The sequence below is a fragment of the Meriones unguiculatus genome, chromosome 12 (assembly GCF_030254825.1).
Source record: "Meriones unguiculatus strain TT.TT164.6M chromosome 12, Bangor_MerUng_6.1, whole genome shotgun sequence".
Lineage (NCBI taxonomy): Eukaryota > Metazoa > Chordata > Mammalia > Rodentia > Muridae > Meriones > Meriones unguiculatus.
The window spans coordinates 67,060,048-67,082,392 of record NC_083360.1 but is presented as its reverse complement, the minus strand read 5'-3'; the positions used below and the strand labels follow the sequence as shown (position 1 = coordinate 67,082,392).

The following is a 22,345-nucleotide window of genomic DNA, read 5'->3' as shown; positions in this document are numbered from 1 at the left end:
ACCATTTGGGACAATGAGATGGGCTGTGCAGGATCCCGTGTTCTGGGGGTTCTGATGTGGTGGAACTAAAGCGGGAAGGGAAGGAGTCCAAAAACGCTCAGGCTGGAAGCAGCAGTTGGCACAAAGCGGTGATAACAACCAGTCTGTATTTTAGGAGACTGCTGGGTTTCCTTCCTGAAGGGCTCTGCGCAGTAAATAAAGTAAAACCAATAATTATCAATGGGCAACTGGGCCATGTTTGTTATAGAGGTATTCAGACCAGCATAAGTCATAGTGTCTAAGCAAATGGTCTAGAGAGCTACTCTGGAGGGGAATCTACCATCTGTTTCCTTAAGACAGAGTGAGAAAACTGTTGCCCAATAGTGTCTTTAAAGCTTAAATGAAGGTCTTTTAATTTGCTAAAGGATTTTTATGGGGCTCTTTTGATTAAAAAAAAAAAGAGGGTTCAATTATTGAATGAATTAAATTTATTTTTGTATATGTAATTTGTTGTATGACCATCAGTTTGTTTATTCATCTGTGAAACTTTATTTTTCTGTACTAAGTGCATCTCCTTTTTTTTTCCCCCCAAATGAGAACAGTAAGAATTGTCTAAGGGTTTACTTAATACATATGGACTTAACTTATTCTTAGTTAACGAAGTGATGGCCTTTTGTCTTCCTATGTGTTTTTATTCCCCTTGTATGATTTTTTCAGGGTCAAATTGAATGAGCTAACGGTCAGTGTGCATAGTATTATGCCATACATTACGCATTTGTATCTGTGTTGAACCTACTTTATCATTATCCTCTCGTCCATTACATTCTGACTATAGTTTCCATTCCTGTCTCCCTAGTCCCCCTACCCATTTTCCTCTTCCCCACATCCACTCCTCCACTTCCTTTCAGAAAAGGCCAGGCCTCTCAGGGATATCAACCAGACGTGTGTCTGCTGTTGTGAAGAGCTGTTTTGGGAAAGTACCATTTCCACTGGCTGCATGTCTTGAACTCTGCTTCTTTTATAGACCTAGCTCAGAAACTTATATTTAAGATTCTAACATGTTAAAGAGAGGAAAGTCCCTAGTTTTTCAGACAAGAACTATATATTTATATTGCTGGTTGGTTATATTTAAAATGTTTTGGGCTAGGCAGATAGCCCTGACAGACAAGTGTTTACTATGCAAGCATGACCCTGTGTTTGATCTCTAGAACCAAAATTAAAAGCTGGGTACATTGGTGTGCTCTTGTAATCCCAGCTGTGAGGAGAGGGAGAGAGAGGTTAGCTGTCTAAGTTGTTTTAGCTTTAATCTGTGACCACCAGGCCAGTGACAAATCCTGTCTCAAAAATAAGGCACATGGCTGACCATAGTGGCACACACTTTTAATTCCAGCACTTGTGAGACAGAGACAGGTGGATCTCACTGAGTTCAAGGCTAGCCTGGTCTATATAGTGAGTTCCAGGACAGCCAGATTTATGTAGTGGGACCCTGTCTTGAAAAACAAAACCAAAATCAACTAAAACAAATCATGTGATGCTTTAGGAGGAAGTAACAGCAAAAATTGACCTCTGTCTTCCCCATTTACCTGCATGAGCATATACATAATGTACATACAGTTTTAATTTATGTCTTCTGAACATTTTATTACATTTAAAAGCACGTGTGTGTGTGTGTGTGTGTGTGTGTGTGTGTGTGTACATTCATACATGTGTAGACATCAGAGGATAGCTTGGGGAAGTTGGTTCTCCTCTTTTCTTGTGTGTGTTTTCTTTCTGGGAATTGAAGGCAGGTCTTCAGGTTTGGTGGCAAATGCCTTTACTGGCTGAGCCACCATGCTGGACCTATTGTTTCCTTCTAATTAAGAAACTCAGGGATGCTCTATAGACATTGTTTGTTGTAAATGAAAATTTTATATTTAAAAATAATTGAGATATAAGTTAATAAATATTTTCTTATGAACACAGACTTGTACAGAATATTAATACACAGCAGGTCACTTCCTTTCGGAGGCTGAAAAAATATCCTAAGATTTCCAACTCGAAGATGTGCCCACTAACAGCTGTTTCCTATAATTGGAGCAATTTGCATGCAGAATAGAGAAAATGAATTATACAAAAGGGTGCAGAGAGGAACAGCTCTAACTCCCTGGCGGGTACAGCAGCCCACAAAACAAACTTCCTTCAAATGACACTGGCATGATTAATCCTAAGCAACCTGGACACCGAAACTGCTGTCGAAAATATTTTCATTCAGTCTTTGAGGATTTCGTACAATGAAACTGTCATTTTGCAAGGATGCCACAGCTTAAAAGTGCCAGGAGTGTGTAGTGATGCCAGCCACCAGCTCACCAGTTGGGTGGGGCTGTATGTTCACCCCAGTGTTCAGGTCATTTGAATATTCATGAAGGTTGGCAGGTGGTCAGTGGATAAGTTGACTGCCCCTACTCTGGGTTGTTTTTGCTCTCTCTTTTTTAAATTAGAAAGACATACAAGACAAAGTGAGGCGCTTCGTTCTTGACTTTTTCTGATGTCAGTTTCGGGCTAAATGAGATCATTGGACAAAGTCTTGCCTTCAGCTGGTTTTGGTGGCACATGCCTGCACTCAGTCTTCTTGTACTCTGGAGACTAAGGCGGGAGGATTAAGATTTCCGGGCCAGCCTGAGCTATAGGACGAAACACTGAGCTATCGGATGAAACACTGTCGATTAAAAACAAAAACAAACCCTTGTTGTCAGTACACTTCTGTGACCATATCTCTAAGGCGCCATGTGTGGCCAATATTCTTGTATGTCATCCACTTTTTAAAAAATAGAACAAATCATGTTTATAATGTTTCCTACTTGGACTTACCTTGCGCATTGAAGCTATGCTTGCAAGCATGTAGATGACTTTTTTTTTTTCCAAGGCCAGGGATAGCAGTCATGTGATCTCTCTTCTTACTGTTTTGCCTTTTTTTTCTTTTTTTTTTTTTTTTCATGTGAGAGGTTATGTGGTGGTCAGATATCTTAGGGCCTGTGTTCCTGGCTTTCACGAGAACGGATTTATACGTGTGGCCCCTTGTTGCATTTGTGTATATGTCTCATCTTGGTCCATTCAAGCTGTAGTAATGGAGTACAGTGGACAGGGTGGCTTAGAAACAGGAGACATTTATTTCTTGCAATCTGTGGACGTGATTGTAATGTCAATCACGTGATTGTAAGTGCCATCATGTATGGGAGGGTTTCATCTCCTTCCATCATCCCTTACCTCCAACTTTGTGTTTCCCCATTTCACCCCACCCATCAAGACCAACTTGTGCTACCCAGATACCCATGGATCTCACCCTGGAACATGGATGACCCACTAGTGGTGGAACTCCCAACGGTTGTCAATTGCCAGTAGCTCCTCTGCTAGGGGTGAGGTTCCATGCCCTCCTCTCTCCATCCTGGGGTTTGGCCTGGCTTGAATGTGCACAGGGACTGCCACCTCTCTTGTGGGTTCGTATACGCAGCTGCATCTTGTGTCCAGCGGATGCTGTTTCTCTGTGGTCATTCACTGTCTCTGGCTTTTGTAGTCTTTTTGCCGTGCCTTCTGTAATCTTCCCAGGCCCTGGGAAGAGGGGGTCCAGTCTAGATATTTCATTGAGGGCTGAGCATTCCACTCTTAGGCACCTTGGCCAGTTGAGGGTCTCTGTGTTAAATGCCATCTACTGCAAATTGAAGAATTCATGAAGGTTTCACCTCCTCAATCACCCCTCAGCGAACTCATGTGATGCTTTTAACATCAAAGATTAGAACGTCAACATGCAAATTTTGGGGAACACAAACATTCAGCCTGTAGCAGTCACCATGTTCACGCTTCAGACTGTTCAGAAGAGGGTTTTCAAGGTTCTAACAAGTGAGGCAACTTTGCAGAGGTAGTATGGGGTTTGAACTGGAATGTAGCTTGCCACTCAGGTTTGCCCGCCTTTGCACCCTGATCATCCGACATATGCTTTAACTTCCCATGGGTAAAGAGTGTTTGTCCTTTAGGGAAGGGGAATAAATTTGTGGGGTTTTTCTTATACGTTCAGAAGGAACTCTTTCGTTTCAGAGCACTGATTTAGACAGTGAATGCTTTGGGTGGGGAGAAGGAGGTACTTTTGTGGTCCAGAAAGACTTCGTGAAGAAGTCTAGATTTGGAAGAGTAATGGAGAATGGAAGCATTGAATGTAGGTAGGACGTGCTGGGCGTGTTTGAGGGGAACCAGAGTTTGAGTACGGCACGGGGGCTGTGGTGTGAAACACAGCGGGGATCCGGGCAAGTGACCTGGGCTGAGGGCTCCATGTACTGGGCTATGCATCTAGACATTCAAGATACCCAGTTTCACCTTCTTAACACTATGAAGCCGCTGTTTAAAGATGCTTACTCTTCTCTGTGTGTGCCACATGCACGCAGGAGCTCACAGGGCTTAGAAGAGGGCAACAGATCTTTAGCTCTAAGGTTAGGACCAATTGTGAGCTGCCATGTGGGTGCTGGTACCAAACTTAGGTCTACGGCGGAGCAAGTTCTCCTACTTTCCAGTCACCTCTAGCACACAACGCTTAACAGGAATAGGACTAAATTCTATTGGCTTGTGATTGATTTCTGGTGTAGTAGATTTAGAGGAATGAAATTTTGCTTCCCAAGGTCTCTAATTCTCCAAGACCCTGCTTTAATTTTTATTTATTCTAAGAAATGGGAAGGTCTTATATTCTTATTGTTTGATTTTTTTTTTATATGTTGTTGTGGTGAGATCTCATTAAACCTTATTTTTGTGGCTTCAGAAAGGTAGAGGCAGTGAATCTTTGTGTGCATGAGTTGTGTCAGAGGTGCCTAGGCTTCAGGTCTGCTTAGGAAGGAAACAGTACAGGACAGTTCAGACATCAGGGGCCTAGACAGGAAGTGAGTTTCCTCAACTCCTAGTTTTTTTTTTTTGTTAGGAGACTCTGTAGTTCTTTAGTTCAGTGATTCTCAACCTTCCTAATGTTGTGACCCTTTAAGACAGGTGCTCATGTGCTAGTGACCGCTAACCATAAAATTATTTTTGTTGCTACTTCCTAAGTGTAGTTTTCTACTGTTATGTATTGTAATGTAAATATCTGATTACAGGATGGTCTTAGGCAACCCCCTCCCCTGTGAGGGGGACATTCAACCCCCAAAAGTGTCGCAGGCAGCCACTATTTTAGTTATTTTAACGTTTGATCACAGGCCCTGTCCTGTTCCTCAGAGTGATATTTAGTTCCCTCACTGTGACTGTGATTGGCTGCCATGAGCTATACTTCACCCATACGTAGGAAAAATATTATTATGGGTCCCAGAGAAGAAGAAATAAAGAAGAAATCTGAGACTCAAATATGAAATGGGCAAAAGCTGTAAAAATTGGGTATGATGTAGATGGTAGAATGTTTATGTTTTTGATGTCTTTTTGTCTGTTATTCTCATCTTTTCTATTTTCTTTTTTCATGTTGCAGTGTGCAAAGACCCACCTTACAAAGTAGAAGAGTCTGGGTATGCTGGTTTCATATTGCCAATTGAGGTTTATTTTAAAAACAAGGTATGTAATCTTTACCCATCAATCTTTCCGAAAAATCCTCTATTAACCAGTTAATGTTTAAGATAATTAACATTAATAGTAATGTTAAAGCTAAGCTTGGCATCTTGAAATTTTGGTTATCACAACTCTTAACCATAGAGAAAGTGGCTATAGAAAAGAGAATTTCAATCATATCAAGTCAGGCTATATAAAATGTACTAAAGGCGGAGATGTTTGTATAGGAAAGAGTTTTTCCAGGAAGTGTTCCTATTCTTGCTTTCATGTCTCTAGAGTTTTTTGAAATTATAAAAACAATCCTGTTTTATCTTTAGCTGATGAACATATGTGGCCAGCATATAAAGTTATTTCAGTCTTGGTATTATGGGTTGTACTGTATTTAAAAGATGTCACCGCCACATTTGGCGCAGAATAAATACACAGACTACATGACATGGGTGACTGCTTATTTGTGACGTGGGGAGGTAGGAGTCTTCACCTCAAGATGTAGTTAGAAATCTATATGATGATGATGATGATGATGATGATGATGATGATGTGTGGAATACTTGGAACAGTGTCTCCTTTGTAACTTCTTTTCAGCATTTTTTTTTCTGGATTTTGTCAATAGACATGATAGATTAGTGTTTGTATAGTAGTGTTACACATTCTAAAGGCAAGAAGATACAAAATTGGCACTGTGAAATGGAGTGGTCTGTGCGTGAGTAGTGAAGCTACTACACCCACCACTAAGATCCTGTGCCCTCACCTGCCAAAGCTACTGCTTGCTGCTTTCTGCTCTGCAATCATTGGATCAATGATTTTGGTTACCCCCAGGAAAGCATTCATCCCAGTGTCAGGCCTGTAATAGCGCTTGTGGTCTTCATATAATGCTACTCCTCACTTTTAATTCAAAGGTATTATAGCTTCTAAACGTGCCTTAAGATGACACAGTTCACTTTCAAAACAAACAAAAAAGCAACTGATAAAACAATTCTATTCTCTAAGCTAGCACTCCATTCAGATTCAGTCCTGGGGAGAGTAACAGCTCACAAGAGCTGATTAGGAGAACGTTTTCACAGTTCACTAGAGCCACACATGCAGCGTCTCTGGGTACAACCTAGGAATCTGCATGCTCCCTTCAGATCATGTGGAGTGACTCATGGTGCTCAGGACAGGATTAGAGCCATGGAGAGCCACTCTTTAACACTCAGTACTTTTCACAGCAACAGTGGCTTTTCTGTTTTAGAACGCTCAGCCTTTCAACTTATCAAAGGTTTCCTTGTGACTAAGAGATATAAAATAACGACAAGCCTATCCTACAGAATAAGAATGCATTGATAATTGGGTATGTTTTATAGTTTTTCCTCACTGTTTATTTGTGTATTTTAACACACCTTGCCATGTCATAAAAGCCTTCAATCACAGAGACAGACAGACAGACAGATAGACTATCAGTCAGTCATTCAGTCAGACAGACAGGCACATATACACATAGCGAAACAGAGACATACTTGACAGTAACTTATTTTTTTGTAGTTGTTTGGTCTTTCCTTTGTCCTTGACCAATGCTAAGTGCTTTACATGTTATTTTATTTAGTAACTTTATAAGAACTTTTGGGAAGTGAAATTCATCCTGTTATGAGATGTTTCAATACCTATTCTTTCTTATGCCTGAATAATATTTCATTATTTAAAAACTTCACATTCTGTTTTTCACTTGTAAGTTGATGGCCATTTGACCTGTCTCCTCTTTGTCACTATTAGGAGTAATGCCACTGAGTTGTCACTTACCGGTTTTTATGTTTTGAAATCCCCCTGTGTAAATGCCTACACAGAATTAGATGGTTGTATTGTATATAATTATGTTTAACTTGTAGGGGAACTACTAATTGTATTTAGATCCATCATACCATTTTATGCATTTTATATTACCTTTAGCAGTGTATGAAAGTTTGATTTTTTTTTAATGCTTTTTATGTCCTCGTTTTCTTTTTATCTATAGATAAACTGTTGGCTGGCAAACCATCCACCCTTCATTGTGGTTTTGATTTGCATTTCTTTGACTTAGAGTGTTGAACATCTCGTCATATGCTTATTTGTCTGTTTATTTATATCCTTTGGAGAAATGCTTTTTTCCCTCACTTCACTATGTGTTTTCAAATGATCATGTTTATAAAAAGAAATTTGGAGCCTTTCTTCCCTTTATAACCACTGCCTTTTAGTATCGTGGGTATTTAATTAGTGAAGATCATGTAGGGTGTCTTTCCTCCTGTCACGTCCTCATAAGCAGTGTTCTGGTTTCATCCAGTGGTTGGATTATACTATTGGAAGAATCTAGTCCTTTGCCCCCAAAGATTTTCTCTTCAAGAACTCTGACTTCTTATGAGAAGACCATGATCACGGGCAGACCTCTCCTCTGCCATCCATGTGGCTTCCGTGTGGACATAACCCCTGCACGTGAGAGGCAAAGGCAGGCAGATCTTTATCAGTTTTTGTCCAACCTGCTCTACATCATACCAGGCCAGTCACTACGGGTTGGGATTTAAGGCATGTGCCACCACACCCAAGAATCATCTACATAACTGAAATGCAGTTTCTGCTAGATGCGATGGTGTGGAGTATCCCAGGAACTTCCTTACTTTACATTCTGACCCAGCAGTGATAGTGTTAATAAACAAACATTTATTTGTCCCCCTTATCAGAGTCTGGCGACTGTCACTCTAGTCTCTTAGTCTACGAATCTGATTAATTTAACTATTTTAAGTACCTCATGTAAACAAGTTGTAACAATGCTTGTCTGCTGAGACCGGCTATTTCATTTAGTATAGTGCCCTTGCAGCCTAGATGGACACAATGTTTTTCTTCTGACTGAACTGATTCATGTGTCAAGGATTTAGTAACTGTAGCAGAATTTTCATTTTGAGTGTCTATTATTTTATTTATTGTAAGTAGTCACAGTTTTTATTTTGAAGAGTGAGTGTCTATCATAGCAATGAGTTAGGACAAAAGTGTTGCGAGTTCTCTTGGGAGATGAGTCCACTGATGCTAGGAGGGTCTCAGTTCAGCTCGTGAGGAATGCACTTCTCTCCCAGTCCCAGGTTTGCTCTTCCTTGGATGACCATGTCTTTAGCTCTGCTTGTTGATCTGAGATGTCAGAGGCAATAGTGTGTATGTCTGTGTTTATTTTGTCTTACTTTGTATTTGTGCACAATAAAACCACCCTATCCGGAAAATTTGCGTTCCAGGAGCCAGAAACAGCATTCACATTGAAACACACTCAGTCCTAATGCTGTAGTTTGAAAAGATGTTGTGCTTCCCTCTCTTAGTCTGTTCTCAGAGACAGAATGTGAGTAAATGATTGGAGCTTATGTACAGTGAGGCGGACTCTGATGTCACCAAACCAGATTGCCACTCCAGGAAAAATATTTATTTTATATTCAGAGTGAATGCACACTTCTTAAGTTTAGATTTAAATTTAAATTTTCACGTGTCTGTGTCTTTTGCTTGCATGTTTGTCTGTGTATCCCATGGGTTCCTGGTGCCCTGGGAGGTCAGAAGAGGCCATTAGATACTCTGGACCTGGAGTTAGGCTTGACTCTTCCCAGATCTGTAGCTGCATATGATGGTGAGCCAGCATCGGGTGCTGTAATCGAATTGGGTCCCCTGTAAGAACACACAGTCCTCTTAGGCAGCTGAACCGTATCTCAGCTTCTCTTATTTGAGCTTTGAGGAGTAATTTTTTCTGAGGGGCAAAGCTTACCATCAATCACACTGTGTCTACCTTCTAAGTAGAGATTTCTAGTTGACCAGAACACAACTTTATGGACATTTTTTTTTTCCTCACTAAATTAAAACAAAAGAACAAAACCAAGACAAACAAACAAACAAATTAAAGAGAAATCTGCACTCAGGATTGACAGGAAGGCTTCTAATGGCTTTTCCTTTTGCTTAAACCTGAGGGCCTGCCACAGAGGAAGACAATGCAGCCACTTCTGATGAGACCTGATAGATTAGGATCAGAAGGAAGGAGAGGAAGACCTCCCCTATCAGTGGACTTGGGGAGGGGCATGTGTGAAGAAGGGGGAGGGAAGGTGGGATTGGGAGGGGAGGAGGGTGGCGTTTATGGGGGGATACAAAGTGAATAAAGTGTAATTAATAAAAATTAAAATAAAAAATATTAAAAAAACTGAGGCCCTATAAGGATACTGTTATTACTTCATTCTTTTGTTGTTTGGTGGTAAATATATATATGTAAATATATATATATATATATATATATATATATATATATATACATACATATATATTTTTTTTAAAGTACACAGGAGTGAATGTTTTTGTATTGAAAGAATGTGGAATAAAATTTATTAATTTTAGTCCCTTAATCCCGTCTAATGGCTGCCAACTATTTGACAGCTATTTTCAAGTGTCCCTCCGTGTGTCTGCACGGTAAAGCATGTCACTATGGAGACCGGCTGGGTCATGGCATGTCAGACTTTAATATTTTTCTATGAATTACCATTAATTTGCTTACCTATGTACCTCTCCAAGTAATAATTTCAAGTATCTAAATGAAGGGACTGGAGAGATGGCCCAGTGACTAAGAGCACCTACTGCTTTTGTAATGGCTCTCAGTTTCCTTCCCAGCACCCGCATTGGAGGCTCATAACTGCCTGTTGCTATAATTTGAAGGGATCTGATGCCCTCTTCTGGCCTTGGCGGGCACCTGCACACATGTGGTACACACATATCCACTCAGATGCATACACATACACATGAAATAAGTAAATAAAACTAGAAGGTATTTGAATTATTGTGTATCTATTCCGGTTAATGCCACCATGACTATTTGCACTCATATTTCAATATTTCTATCCAAGAGATTCCTAGTAATAGAGCCAGATATCATGAGCATTTAGTATTGCTGGATTGTTACTAAACCCATTACAAATGGCTTTACAGGGCCCCCAGGGCTCAGTTTTTATGGCTCTGTTGGTCTCCTTTTGGAGCTGCTGTCCCTTCTAAGCCTTTGGAGCTCCTGTTCCCTCCAGGTCTTTCTATCTCCCCCTTCTTTCATAAGATTCCCTGCACTCTGCCCAAAGTTTGGCCTTGAAGACTTTTTAAAATAGTAACGAAATGGTAATATTTTTGCATTAGAAAAGAATCAGTCACTTGTCATTATGGAATGTTGACTGAGTCAAGTTTGAAAGCAGAGGACTCTCTGAGGGGTAGTGATGGTCTAAGCTAAGGCAGAGTTTATGGTGACTAGTAAATGGGGGGGGGTTGATAAGAATATATAACTATGATGAATGATGGAGGCCAAAGAATGGGGAGGTCGAAGAATGAGCTTGAATGTTGACGAGCAATCAACACTACATTTGTGAAGATAGCGTTGGCATATGGCAGCCGAGGGAGCACTGGCCATCATTTGGACAAAGGTAGTATACTGAGACAGGAATTCCAGAGCCGGATTATGTGGGCCTCACGTCGCACAGGCATCTCACTAGGTTTTTAAGCTGACATGCATTGGAAGCTATTGGTATTTTAATCAAGGAATGAAAATGAGTAGACATTTGAGTTATGTAGGTCATTTTGAAAGCTAAATGATGGAAGAATTGAAAAAAATGCATCATATACCTAGTAGAGCTAGGGTTTGTGATCGTTTGGACAGTAGTAATCATGGCAACAGGAGGAAAGTCTCCATGTTGTGTGCTAAAGGCAGGAAGCAGAAGGACTATTTCAGGTTTCCATTGGGTAGGAAGCTGTATTCGTGGTGTCATCCACTGGAGAAACCAAGGGGAGATGTTAAGTTCACTCTTTTTGGTTTTTCTCCTAACACAAATGAAATTTTCACACATTTGTAGATTGCTTTATATATAATCCCAGCATAATCTTTGCCAGAGCTACTTTGACACAACTGTTAAGTTGTCTAGGTCTTTTCTGTTCCTTGTGATGGTTAAATATTGCTTCTAAATTTTCCATTTTTGCCTCTCATTTTCTTAACCTCCAGGAAGAACCTAAGAAAGTCCGCTTTGATTATGACTTATTCCTGCATCTTGAAGGCCACCCACCAGTGAATCACCTCCGCTGTGAGAAGCTAACTTTCAATAACCCCACAGAGGACTTTAGAAGAAAGTTGCTGAAGGCAGGAGGGGTGAGTGTCAGTCTGTCAAAAAAAAATCTTTCCTATTCAGAAATACTGGGTGCTATTATGCGAACTGATGGTCTGGAAGAGCCCAAAGGGTAAAAATTACTTTAATGATTTAGCTGTGGACTCACGATTTTGAATGTAGAGAAAGGCAAACTCTTAGGTGCAAATCTAAAATGACATAGTTGGCTAGGACAGCCTTGATGTCTAAGTGGGTCCGTGATATTTTGACAGAGCTTCAGGTGCGACTTCTGGGGACATATGAACATCTTCTTCCTTGAAGGTGCTGAGAACAGGACAAAGAATTGATCCTGTTCAAGTTTAACTCAGAGTAATGACGAGTTCCTGAGTTACTTTCACGAGCGTGGTTAAACATCAGAAATCTAGCTAAGCACACACAGCGAGTCATGGATGTGTCCCTTGGGAGCTCCCTGGTTAACCAAGTTCTGCTCTTCAAAAACGTCTCCTCCCCTGAGCATTTATGTGAAACTGCCTGACGGAGGGGCTTGTGAACATTGTTTTATGGGCTTCCCAAGTCTTAGGAGTCTCCTTCCTCCCACTGGGAGAACAGGGCTCCGTCTGGGAGAAATACATAAATAACAAAGCCTGAAACAAGTGACAAACTGCACGTGGTTAAACCCTAGGATCCACACATAGCTCTATCAGTTCATGGGATGTTTGGGGAAACGTTGAAGATTATGTGAAAAAGTAGATTAAATGGAGTTACTGTCCATATTTTCTTGATCACAGTGAATGTAGATATAATTTGTTCAAATAACATGTTTGAGCCATTTAAATACATATGTTTATTTTGTTTTGGAATTTCAAGTAGAAAAAAATTATCCTTTTGGATGAAGGTAGGATATTTTTGCCCTTAACATTTGCTAAGCTGGAGAACAATTTTATCTTTCTTGTTGACACAAGCATTTAAGATGTTTGTTATCAACCAGTTCAGTGGCACAGATAAAGATTATGAATTGAACAAAATCTTCTTTAAAATCAGTGTCACCCAGGCCACCAACCTTAAGATGAACTCCTTCAGATGAATTTTTTAGTCATCTTGTGTGCCCAACTCAGATTCACATAAGACCCAGTTCGAATGTAGGCTTGAACTTGGTTCTTGACTTAGTAGGATCCTCCACATTTAGTTTATCTGTATTTGAGTAGCTTTGTATCCATGAACTTAACATGTTTCTCAAAGGATTTACACACTCATTGCCTCTGAATATGAATTATATCACTGGTAAACTTTGCTATAGGAGCTGTGTAGGACACAGAAGATTATTTTGGTACCATGTTTTGTTATTTTGTTTTTGTTTTTCCTTTATGCCATAGACAATTATTCTGAGAACTGTAGGAAAGCTTTGGATCCTGCAATGAAAAATTATCCATTTATATAATTATGTGACCAATTTGAATTCTGTGGACTCATTTCTTTTTGAGCCCTGTTTCACCTTTTTTTTTTCCTTGTGCCTTTTCTACTAAACGTGTCTTGATGCTGTAAAGTATTTTTCCATTTTTAGCTCTTCACCATACTAGAATGTTGTAGACGGTGAGTTAAGTGTAGGTATCGGGAGAGCCAGCTTCAGAAATGAGGAAACATTTGTCCCTGACAGAACGTGTTTTCATACCATCTTAAAATTTGGGATTTTACTGCTTCTTGGCATTTTGGGTAAGATCAGGTGTGAACATGGAGAACTGGGACACGAAGGAAGTTGTTTAAAAAAAAAATAACCCTTTTACTTGTCTTAGTAGTTACTATGAGTGTACTATAGAAGCTAGTTGTGGTTATGTCCTTAACAGGTTTGTTCTAAATCCCCACACTGTCGTTATTGTGAAGGTGGCACATTAGCCCTCTTGGATCTGCTGTTGCATAGGTAATTGAAGTTTGTGGAGTATGGGACTTGAAGACATCAAGGTTATAGGGAAATGTACATCTGACCTAAAAAGTTTTTAAACAGGCATGTAATCCCAGAGTGTGGAAAGGTTACAGGTTCAAGATAAGCCAGTGCCACATCCTGGGAAAGTCTCGTGTTGATTTTGGTTGTTTGTTCTACTCATGTTTATTTCCCAGTGACCTCCCTGACTTTCGGCTTCCCTCTTTGTGTTTCTACAAGTAACCTTTGGAGCCCATGGGCACTTTCCTATTAGACTTCAAATATGTCTTGACAAGTTCAAGATGTTTGCAATGTTGAATATACCTTACACTGACCACTCTGATTATTTGGCATATCTAGTAATTTAGTCAGGGGACTGATTGTAGTGAATTCTGTTACAAAGTAAAAACTTAAAAAAATTCATCTGAGACTATGTTAATCCATAGATTCCATTTTATATGCAGAGATTAAATTGAACTCTATGAAAATGTTCAAAGCATTTATAGACTGATAAACATTTTTGGCTTAAATTATTTCAACTAACATTGCAATATTTACTGTTGTCTTAGTGTTAGTGCAATGTAAAATCTACAGACTTTTAAGCCATTTTGCTTCTATTGAAATCTCTCTCTTCAGATAAGCTGTTTTCTTTTTTTTTTTTAATGGCTGTGATTTGGCAAATGTAAAGGTACTTTGTTCTTTATTCTTAAATACTACATTAATACATGTTGCAGATGTGTGTGTAAAGGAACAAAAAGGAGGTCTTCTTCATGTGTGACTAGCATTTTAATTTATTTATTCATTTTTACATCCCAATTGTAGGCTCCTCCCTTTTTCTGCCTGGCCCCATCTTCCCTCTTCCCCTATCTTCCCTCCCCTATTCCTCAGCTAAGGGGAGCCTCCTCCGCCCCAGATCATTAAGTCACATCAGGACTGAGTACATCCTCTTCCCCTGTGGCCTGGTGAGGCAGCCCTCCCAGGGGGCAGTGATCAAAAAGCAGGCAACAGAGTCCATGTCAGAGACAGCCCCTGCTCCCTTACTAAGGAGCCACATGAAGCCTGAGCTGCCCCTTGGCTTCATCTGTGTAGAGGGCCTAGATCCAGTCGATGCATGCTCTTTGGTTGGTGCCTCAGTCTTTGCAAGCCCCTCTGGCCCCTGATTAGTTGGCTTTGTTGATCTAGTGCTGCTCCTGGCACCTCCTGGTCTTTCCATGCTTACTCCCACTTTTCTACATGCTTTGCCCAGTGTTCGGCTGTGAGTCTTAGCATCTGCTTGGATCCTCTGTTTGGTGTAGCCTCTCAGAGGACAGCTATGGTAGGCTCCTGTCTGCAAACATAGCAGCGCATCATCGATAGTGGGTAGTTGGGTGTTCCCCTCTCTCCACTAAGAGTCCTGTCTAGCTAGAAGGTGTCCTCCTCAGTCTCCTGCTACTTGGAGTCTCGGCTGGAGTCACCCCCACATCCTCCCAGAAGCTTACCACGTCTTAGGTTTCCAGCTTGTCCCAAAGATGCCCTGCCCATGGCTTCTCTTTTCTCTGTTGGCCTGCTGTCCTCCTCCCACCCTCTCCCCGGTTCTGATCTCCAACTCATTTCTCTCTGTGCTCCCTCTCCTACCTTGTTCCCTCTCTTCAGTTCATGGCTTTCTTAAAGTTCATCTACTTGGGACTCCTTATCACCTGAGAAACTTTTATGGGATGCTTAGATTGTAGATGCATAAAGTAAGTGAACACATGAACATTTACTGATGTTAAATTATAAAGAAGTATATTTTAAAATAGTGATTCAGACTGCATATAATTTTGCCACTTATTAAGACTAAGTAAAATTTGCATATTGAGACAAAGTGTTTCTCTCTTTTTTTATTTTATTTTAATGTGCATTGGTGTGAGGATTTCAAATCCGTTAGAATCGGAGTTACAAACAGTTGTGAGCTGCCATGTGGGTGCTGGGAATTGAACCCAGGTCCTTTGGAAGAGCAGACAGTGCTCTTAACCACTGAGCCATCTCTCCAGCCCTGACAAAGTGTTTCTTTATGTTTACATGAAGAATTGAATCTTTGCCAAATGGTTTGCACTAAAGGACTTAGAGCATCTTCAGTTTTCACAGTTCACCAGTGCTTTGATTTTACAGTAATGAATATCAAGAGTGCTGCTTTATATAAATATTAAAACATTGCAGAAATACATTTAGGCTATCTCAGAAATTCTTTCAATTCTGCCTCAATCTCAAACCCAAATCTATTACATTTTTAAAAAGGAAACTCAAGCCAGCAACGCAAATGGCACCATTTTACCACGACACAATACAACTCGAATATATCAGTTATATTAATTTGATATGATCAGAAAAATACTGTTTTATTTTTCATAATAAAACCATTATGTTTCGGTAGCAACAGGAAAATTGTGTGCCCAGAGAAACCATTGCAGATCACAACATTTCATACTGGAACCAGGTTGTTTCGGGCTTTGAACATTGGCACTCTGAGCAGTGACGGCATGTGTGATGCAAAGCACACGTGCTTTGTGTCCAGGACTGCAGGGAAGCTTTGCCATGCAGCACAGGCAAGTGCTGTCAACATGACCTCAGATTCACCGTGCATTTGAGTTTGCAGCAATTTTTGTCCATTGCCTATCAGAAACTGTGTGTGTGTGTGTGTGTGTGTGTGTGTGTGTGTAGGCTATAGGTTATTGTCAGGCAGCTTCCTCAATTCTTTGTCTTACTCCTTTAAAATTGAGATTACTTCTTTTATGTTGTATGAGTGCTTTGCTCACATGTATGCCTTTGTATACGTATGTGCCTGGTCTCCAGAGGTCAGGAGAGGACATTGGATCTCCTAGAATGGGAGTTCCTGTTTGGTTGTGAACTGCCATATGGTTGCTAGGAATCGAACCCAAGTCCTCTCTAAGAACAAGTGCTGTTAATCACGGGGCTCTCTCCAGCCCCTCTTTTGAGACAGGGTCTTTTAATAATCCGGGTTCACTGATTTTGTTGGACTACCTGGCAGCAAGCGTCACGGATCCTCTTGCCTTGGTTCCCTGGTACTGAGGTTACTAGGCTGGCTTTTTATGTGGGTACTGGGGATCTGACCAGATCTTTGTACCAGCTTGGTAATACCAACTGTACCATCTCCCCAGCACTAAAACCTTTTTTACTGTTGCCAAGTTTGCATGGTCTGGACTTTAAATTACATGACCCTGTATGGGCTTGCCACCCACAGCTTAAGAAGGTGAGGAGCAATCACTGTTTGGCTGTGTTTCTCTTTCATTTTTTTTCCCTTTAACCCCGAAAGTACACAGTGCTCTTAAAAGTTGAACTTGGCTTTTCTGGAGACCCGAAAGGTTGATGTTAGAGCTGGAAGCCTCTTAGAAAATGCTTTTCAGCTCCCAGAAGAAAATGATTCCAAAGAACTTTTTGCCAGAAGAATCTTGAAAACTTGCAGATTATTTGCTACACTATAATCTTCATACCTCCAGCTCTATATCAGTTTTCCCACTCTCTAGTAGATTTTTCTTTTCTTTTCTTTTCTTTTCTTTTCTTTTCTTTTCTTTTCTTTTCTTTTCTTTTCTTTTCTTTTCTTTTCTTTTCTTTTCTTTTCCTCCCCTCCCCTCCCCTCCCCTCCCCTCCCCTCCTTTTTTCTTTCTTTCTTTCACATCATAACTATTTTTTAAACTGTCTCAAAAACAAAAAATAAACGTGTACATTTCCCTGGAAAGAAAAATATCTTGTCGTCTTCTACTGAATCGCCTCTTAATATTAAAACAAAACTTTGTTTTAAAAGAATAAAAGTTTTGGTCCTGGTATCCTGGTACATTTGGATTTAGGTATCACCTTCTGAGTGTATCGAAATGTAGATGTTCTTTTAAATCTGGGACCCAGAAGGTGATTTCCTTTAAATGAGATGCCACAGTAGAACTTTCTGGTGGACAGTGGATTTCTTTAGTCCTAGTCACTGCCAAGCCTAGAGTTAAAGTGTCGGAGGATAGAGCTTAGATGGAAAGGAACGATGGAAGAGCATCTTTCAAGGGTCAATTATACTCACTTCTGTATGTTTTATTTTAACTTATATTCCTGATTGTATTAAGCAAGAAATTCCTTCATATTGAGGTCTTAGCCTTTGATTGGCAAGGAAGGGGCCTGTGCAATAAACCTTTGAAGTTTATGCAAAAAGGCCAGGGCACCCCTTACCCCCTGGAGCAGTGGCTCCTGGTTCCAGTGAAGTATTTCTGGATACTTCCTGTAAAAATGAGTGGATGATCACTCCTGAATCAATCTTGGAATTGTGTTGCTCAGAATGCTGGGATTAAAGGATTTGTGATGGTGAGAGATGATCTTCTATTCGCTTTTCTTCTCTGTAATACTAAAAAGTGATATGCAAAGTTCTGTGGTCCATTGGTGTCAGACACTGGGTTGTAAAGCAGGTTAGCTTTCCCTCTGCACTTACAAAGCACAGGCATGTGCTAACTGTGTGTCCTACAAATGAAGCCGCTCTTTCTGAGGAGAAGGTGGTACAGGTTTGTATGCAGGCAAAATGTGAATTCATTTAAGAGCCTCATTTCTGTTATCACTTAGCCCGCATGTCTTGGAATCTCAACTTTTCTGTTGTGGAATGTGTGTGGTGTCTTCTTGTGGAATTATGGAATTGTGGAATGGATATGGTGGTGTCTTCTTCATAGGGGATGTGCAACCCACGCTGAGCAGCAATGGAGACCTCGCTGCTGTTCTTTTCCTTTGGAGGTCCTTTCCTGGAGGGAAATTATGTATACAGTAGGAAAGCTGTGTTGTTTTTGTGAGCGGCTTAGTACTGACACGAGAGTGTGGTTAGCATAGCCATAGAACAGCGATGGGCCTACATTGGTTGTGTGTAATGGTTGGCCTGTGTTATTCATTTTCTCAAGGAATTTACACTCTGCCTATTTGTATTCTGTTTTCCTAAAATCTAATTTCAGGTTTATTTAGAATATCACCTTTAACATATTTGAGTCTTCATTAGAAAAATTAGTGATTCTTTGCTATTTTTCTTAATTCTCAAATTTTCCCAGATTAATGGCGTCTGAAAGCTGTGTCCGCGTAGGGGTAATCACATGCATTATATCCAGCAAGGAGGTTGCATGCTTGTGTCGCTGTGACACAAACCCTAAAAGGGGTCACGCATCTTAGAATTAAGTTTATTTCATGGCTGTTCCGTCCATGCTTTTGCTTGGAAATCAAGTGTTAAAATCATTCTTTAGGGGCCAGGGGTGGGGTGTGAGCCTCTTGCCTCCCACTCTCTTTTCCTCTCTCAAGTAAACAGGGCAAACTCTAAACATGCTGTTCAGTCTATTTCTGAATCACTGGCAAGCGGTTAATTTTGAGGACTGAAAAATTGTAACTAACCACAGCAGTTGTTAAAGCCAGGGCTTCTGTAGGCAGAAATCCAACTCTGCTCAGACACCACCTGTTTCAGTAGGACATCTCAGGCACCCAATTGGCAAGAGCTGCTTCAGAAGACATGGGGGCCATGCTTCCAGTCTGCGTTAAGTCTGCAGCACAATGCGGTCCTGGGGTGCAGAGTGGCAGTTATATATCTCTATGATGTATCTGGTTTTATGAGAAAATAAATTAGAACTCTTCTGAAATGCTGGTGGACTCCCAACAAAGGGTTTTGTTTGTTAAAGGGCCAGAGGGATCTGTGATAAGAAACTTTCACTCACACAATGGTGTCAAGCCATCGGAACGCCGTAATGTAACATAGGGTCTGGCCTTAACCTAGGTAAGGCCATGCAAGATTTTCATTGTACTCTGCTGACTTCTCAATTATAAAGACTGTACCCCTCTTCCCAAAGACGGCACTTCTCCTCCCATCCTGGCTATCATTTTTTGAATAAGTAAATAAATACCCCATGCATAAATGCACAATGAGCCAGGTTGCAGCCACCAATAACACTGAAGCAGATCCGCCAGTTCTTGGTGACAGAAGAAACGAAATTTCTATGCCAGTGGGATAAATTCCTAGGAATACTATTGTAGATCCACGGCACTAAGGGGAATTTAAATTTTGATGGGCTTTTACAGATCTCTTTTTAAAGAGGCCCTGCTATGCAGGGCTTGCACCAGCAGCCTGTGAGAGCACTCATTTCTCTACACAGTGATTTATCACCCCCTTCCCCGTGTGGTGGGTGGAAATAGTATCTCATTTTTAACTCACATTGCTCTTGTGAGTGATGATGAACAACTTTTCATATGCTTAAAAAGTCATTTTCATTTCCTTTCAGAGGCCACATTTTAATGTATTTTAAATTGGAATATTCTAAATGTTTCAGTTTTGACTTAAATTTATGGGTATTCTTCCCACATACTTAAATTTGGAAAAGCTACAAGAAGATACGGAAGCCTTTTTAACCAAGATCTGTGTTTTCAGGCTTTCTTCAATTTGTAACAAATTATGTTCTTAGGAATTGATTTGTCAAGACTTTGGCTTCTGAAAATATAAGTGGCTTTTGTGGCAAAGTCATCTCCACCATGCCCAGAGATGAATGTCTGGCTGCTACTTACAAAAATGACTCAAAGAAAACAACACAGATTACTTTAGTGGCTGTCACTGGACAGCCTCATTGGACTTTGTATATTTGTTTTGGAACAAGTGTGGCTGTGTTTGTAATTTTCTAATATATATGCATACTGTAATTGTCTACCTCAAAGTATAAAATAATGCTACAGTTTTTCATTAACACTGATAAAGGTTGACTTATTTAAATAAATTTAAGATTAAACAGGTGGCCTCATTCATTTGGTAGTTTTGCAGAAGTTAATTTTATCATATCAGTTTTTTTTTCTTTCCATCTATGTATTTGGCTGCCTCTGTCCCAACTCTGAATTAAATCATGAAAGTGTTATGCGTTCATGTGCGTGTGTGTGTGTGTGTGTGTGTATGTTTGTATGCATACATATATAAAGTTTGGTGTCTGTATATATATATACACACACATACATATAAATCATTAGTAGAATGTGTGAGCCATAATTTCTGCTGTAATACAGATGTCTTGAGTTTTTCAAACAAAGCGTGCTCATCACAGTTGAATGTTATTTATATCATTCAATATATTTAGTGGTTTTTATGGTTTAGTGTCTTCTGAGTGTCACACAAATTGATTGAAGGTTAGTTCCAGATTTTAGGAAGCATACACACACACACACACACACACACACACACACACAAACACAAACAAACAATAGTCAAGAGAACGAAAGTCCTCGAGAACCATTTTTTTGCCTTTGTTCCTTCCTTGTCAACTACCTGTTTACCTTTGAAATGAGGAGGGAGTTTAAGTAGGGGCAGACTGCTCATGCTGTTCAGACTTCAGGTGTTCAACTAAGCACAACTAAGTGCTCAGAGCCAAGAAACGGAAGCAGGGGTGTTCCCGAGGTGGGTGATGAGCGGTTTGGAAGATGCAGTCCGTGGTTTTGAATGCCATCTCTCAGTTCTTTTGTCAGACTTCCCAGGAGTAGAAGTTGAGCGGGCTGGATACAGCAAGCTCCTAATGTTGCTGTAGCCTCAATGTGGGCTCAGAAAATCCTCAAAGGATTATGATATGTGTGGAGAAACTGGCCACCCGCCCCTGCTCTCTTTACACTCCCAGGACACAAGAAGCTAAGAAAATTTAAAAATGCACCCAGAAGAGAAACAGTTAACTAATATGAAGTTCATAGGATTTTTTAAAATTAAAATATAAAGAAAATTTAAAAGACAAAGTACTAAAAATGAAATGATTAACTCAGTTTCCCTATTGTTGGGATGACTCAGTTTGCACCTTCTCTGAGCTGCATCCAGAGTTTCTCATGTGGCTGGGTCATGTGGGGATAAGGGAGTTGGTTTTGAGAGTAGCTAAATTGTTGGCAGCCGATGTTTTGTTATTGCTGATAAACAGTAATATTAGGTGAAAGCAATCTGGGAGTGAGGGTTAACACAGGAGAGACGCCTTACTTTCTGATTTTATATCATCCCATGAGTTAGAAGGGAACCCAGCAGCGGTCAAGATCTGAAGGTCACAGTTTAAATAAATAAATGTCTGAGATTCTTGAAATAGACATTTGTGGTTTATTTCCGGGGAGTTAGGATAGATGATACGTGGTGTAATATAATAATCTTTATTACCATGAGAGACACTGGCCAGGGGTTGATAGCAAAAAAAATGTTTTGAACTGATATCTGAAGGCAAAAATTCGGTCTTGAATCTGCTGCTAATTTACCTTGGGCCTTAGGTTGGCATAAATATTAAAATAAGCATAATATCCCCTACTCCCCACTCAAGATTATTAAATGCAATGTGTCACATAGTTAAGTAGCCAGCAAATAACTGTTTTGTTTATTGAAACGACCTCCTTGAATTTTGGGGGTTAAGCCATGGTATTTGTTAGCTGAGAAAGGGGGAAATAGAAAGTTCCTCACTGAAAATATTTACCACAATGAAGGTGTTCTACTGGAAAGAATGTACTTTAGCTTCCAGGAGTGTTTGGCGGCACGTGTCTGTAATTCCAACTCTGCAGTAGCTGAGGTAGGAGAGTGTCAATGTTTGAGGCTAGCTAGAGGAACACAGTAAAATCCTGCCCTAAAATAATTAAAAGAAAAACCAGAAAAGAATGAATTTAACTTTCCTCCACTTTTAAAATAAATATCTGCTAATTTTAGAGAGTGTGGGTTTTCTAGAGAGGCAAAAGAGAAGAAAATAAACTCCCATGCCTTCTCTATGACTATAGATTCTGTCAACATTTTGCACTGGTGTGTGTGTGCGAGAGAGAGAGAGAGAGAGAGAGAGAGAGAGAGAGAGAT

The 22,345-nt window shown here is 40.2% G+C and overlaps 1 protein-coding gene across 2 annotated transcripts in view; it reads left to right on the top strand.

The window, feature by feature from the left end:
- The window catches only part of Mllt3 (MLLT3 super elongation complex subunit), a 254,228-nt gene that overhangs the window by 144,595 nt on the left and 87,288 nt on the right, over positions 1-22,345 (top strand). For both annotated transcript variants that reach the window (XM_021640351.2, XM_060365821.1), the window contains exons 3-4: positions 5,447-5,529; positions 11,519-11,662. In XM_021640351.2, coding sequence (XP_021496026.1) covers positions 5,447-5,529; positions 11,519-11,662 — 227 coding nt within the window. The remainder of the gene's footprint in view (positions 1-5,446; positions 5,530-11,518; positions 11,663-22,345) is intronic.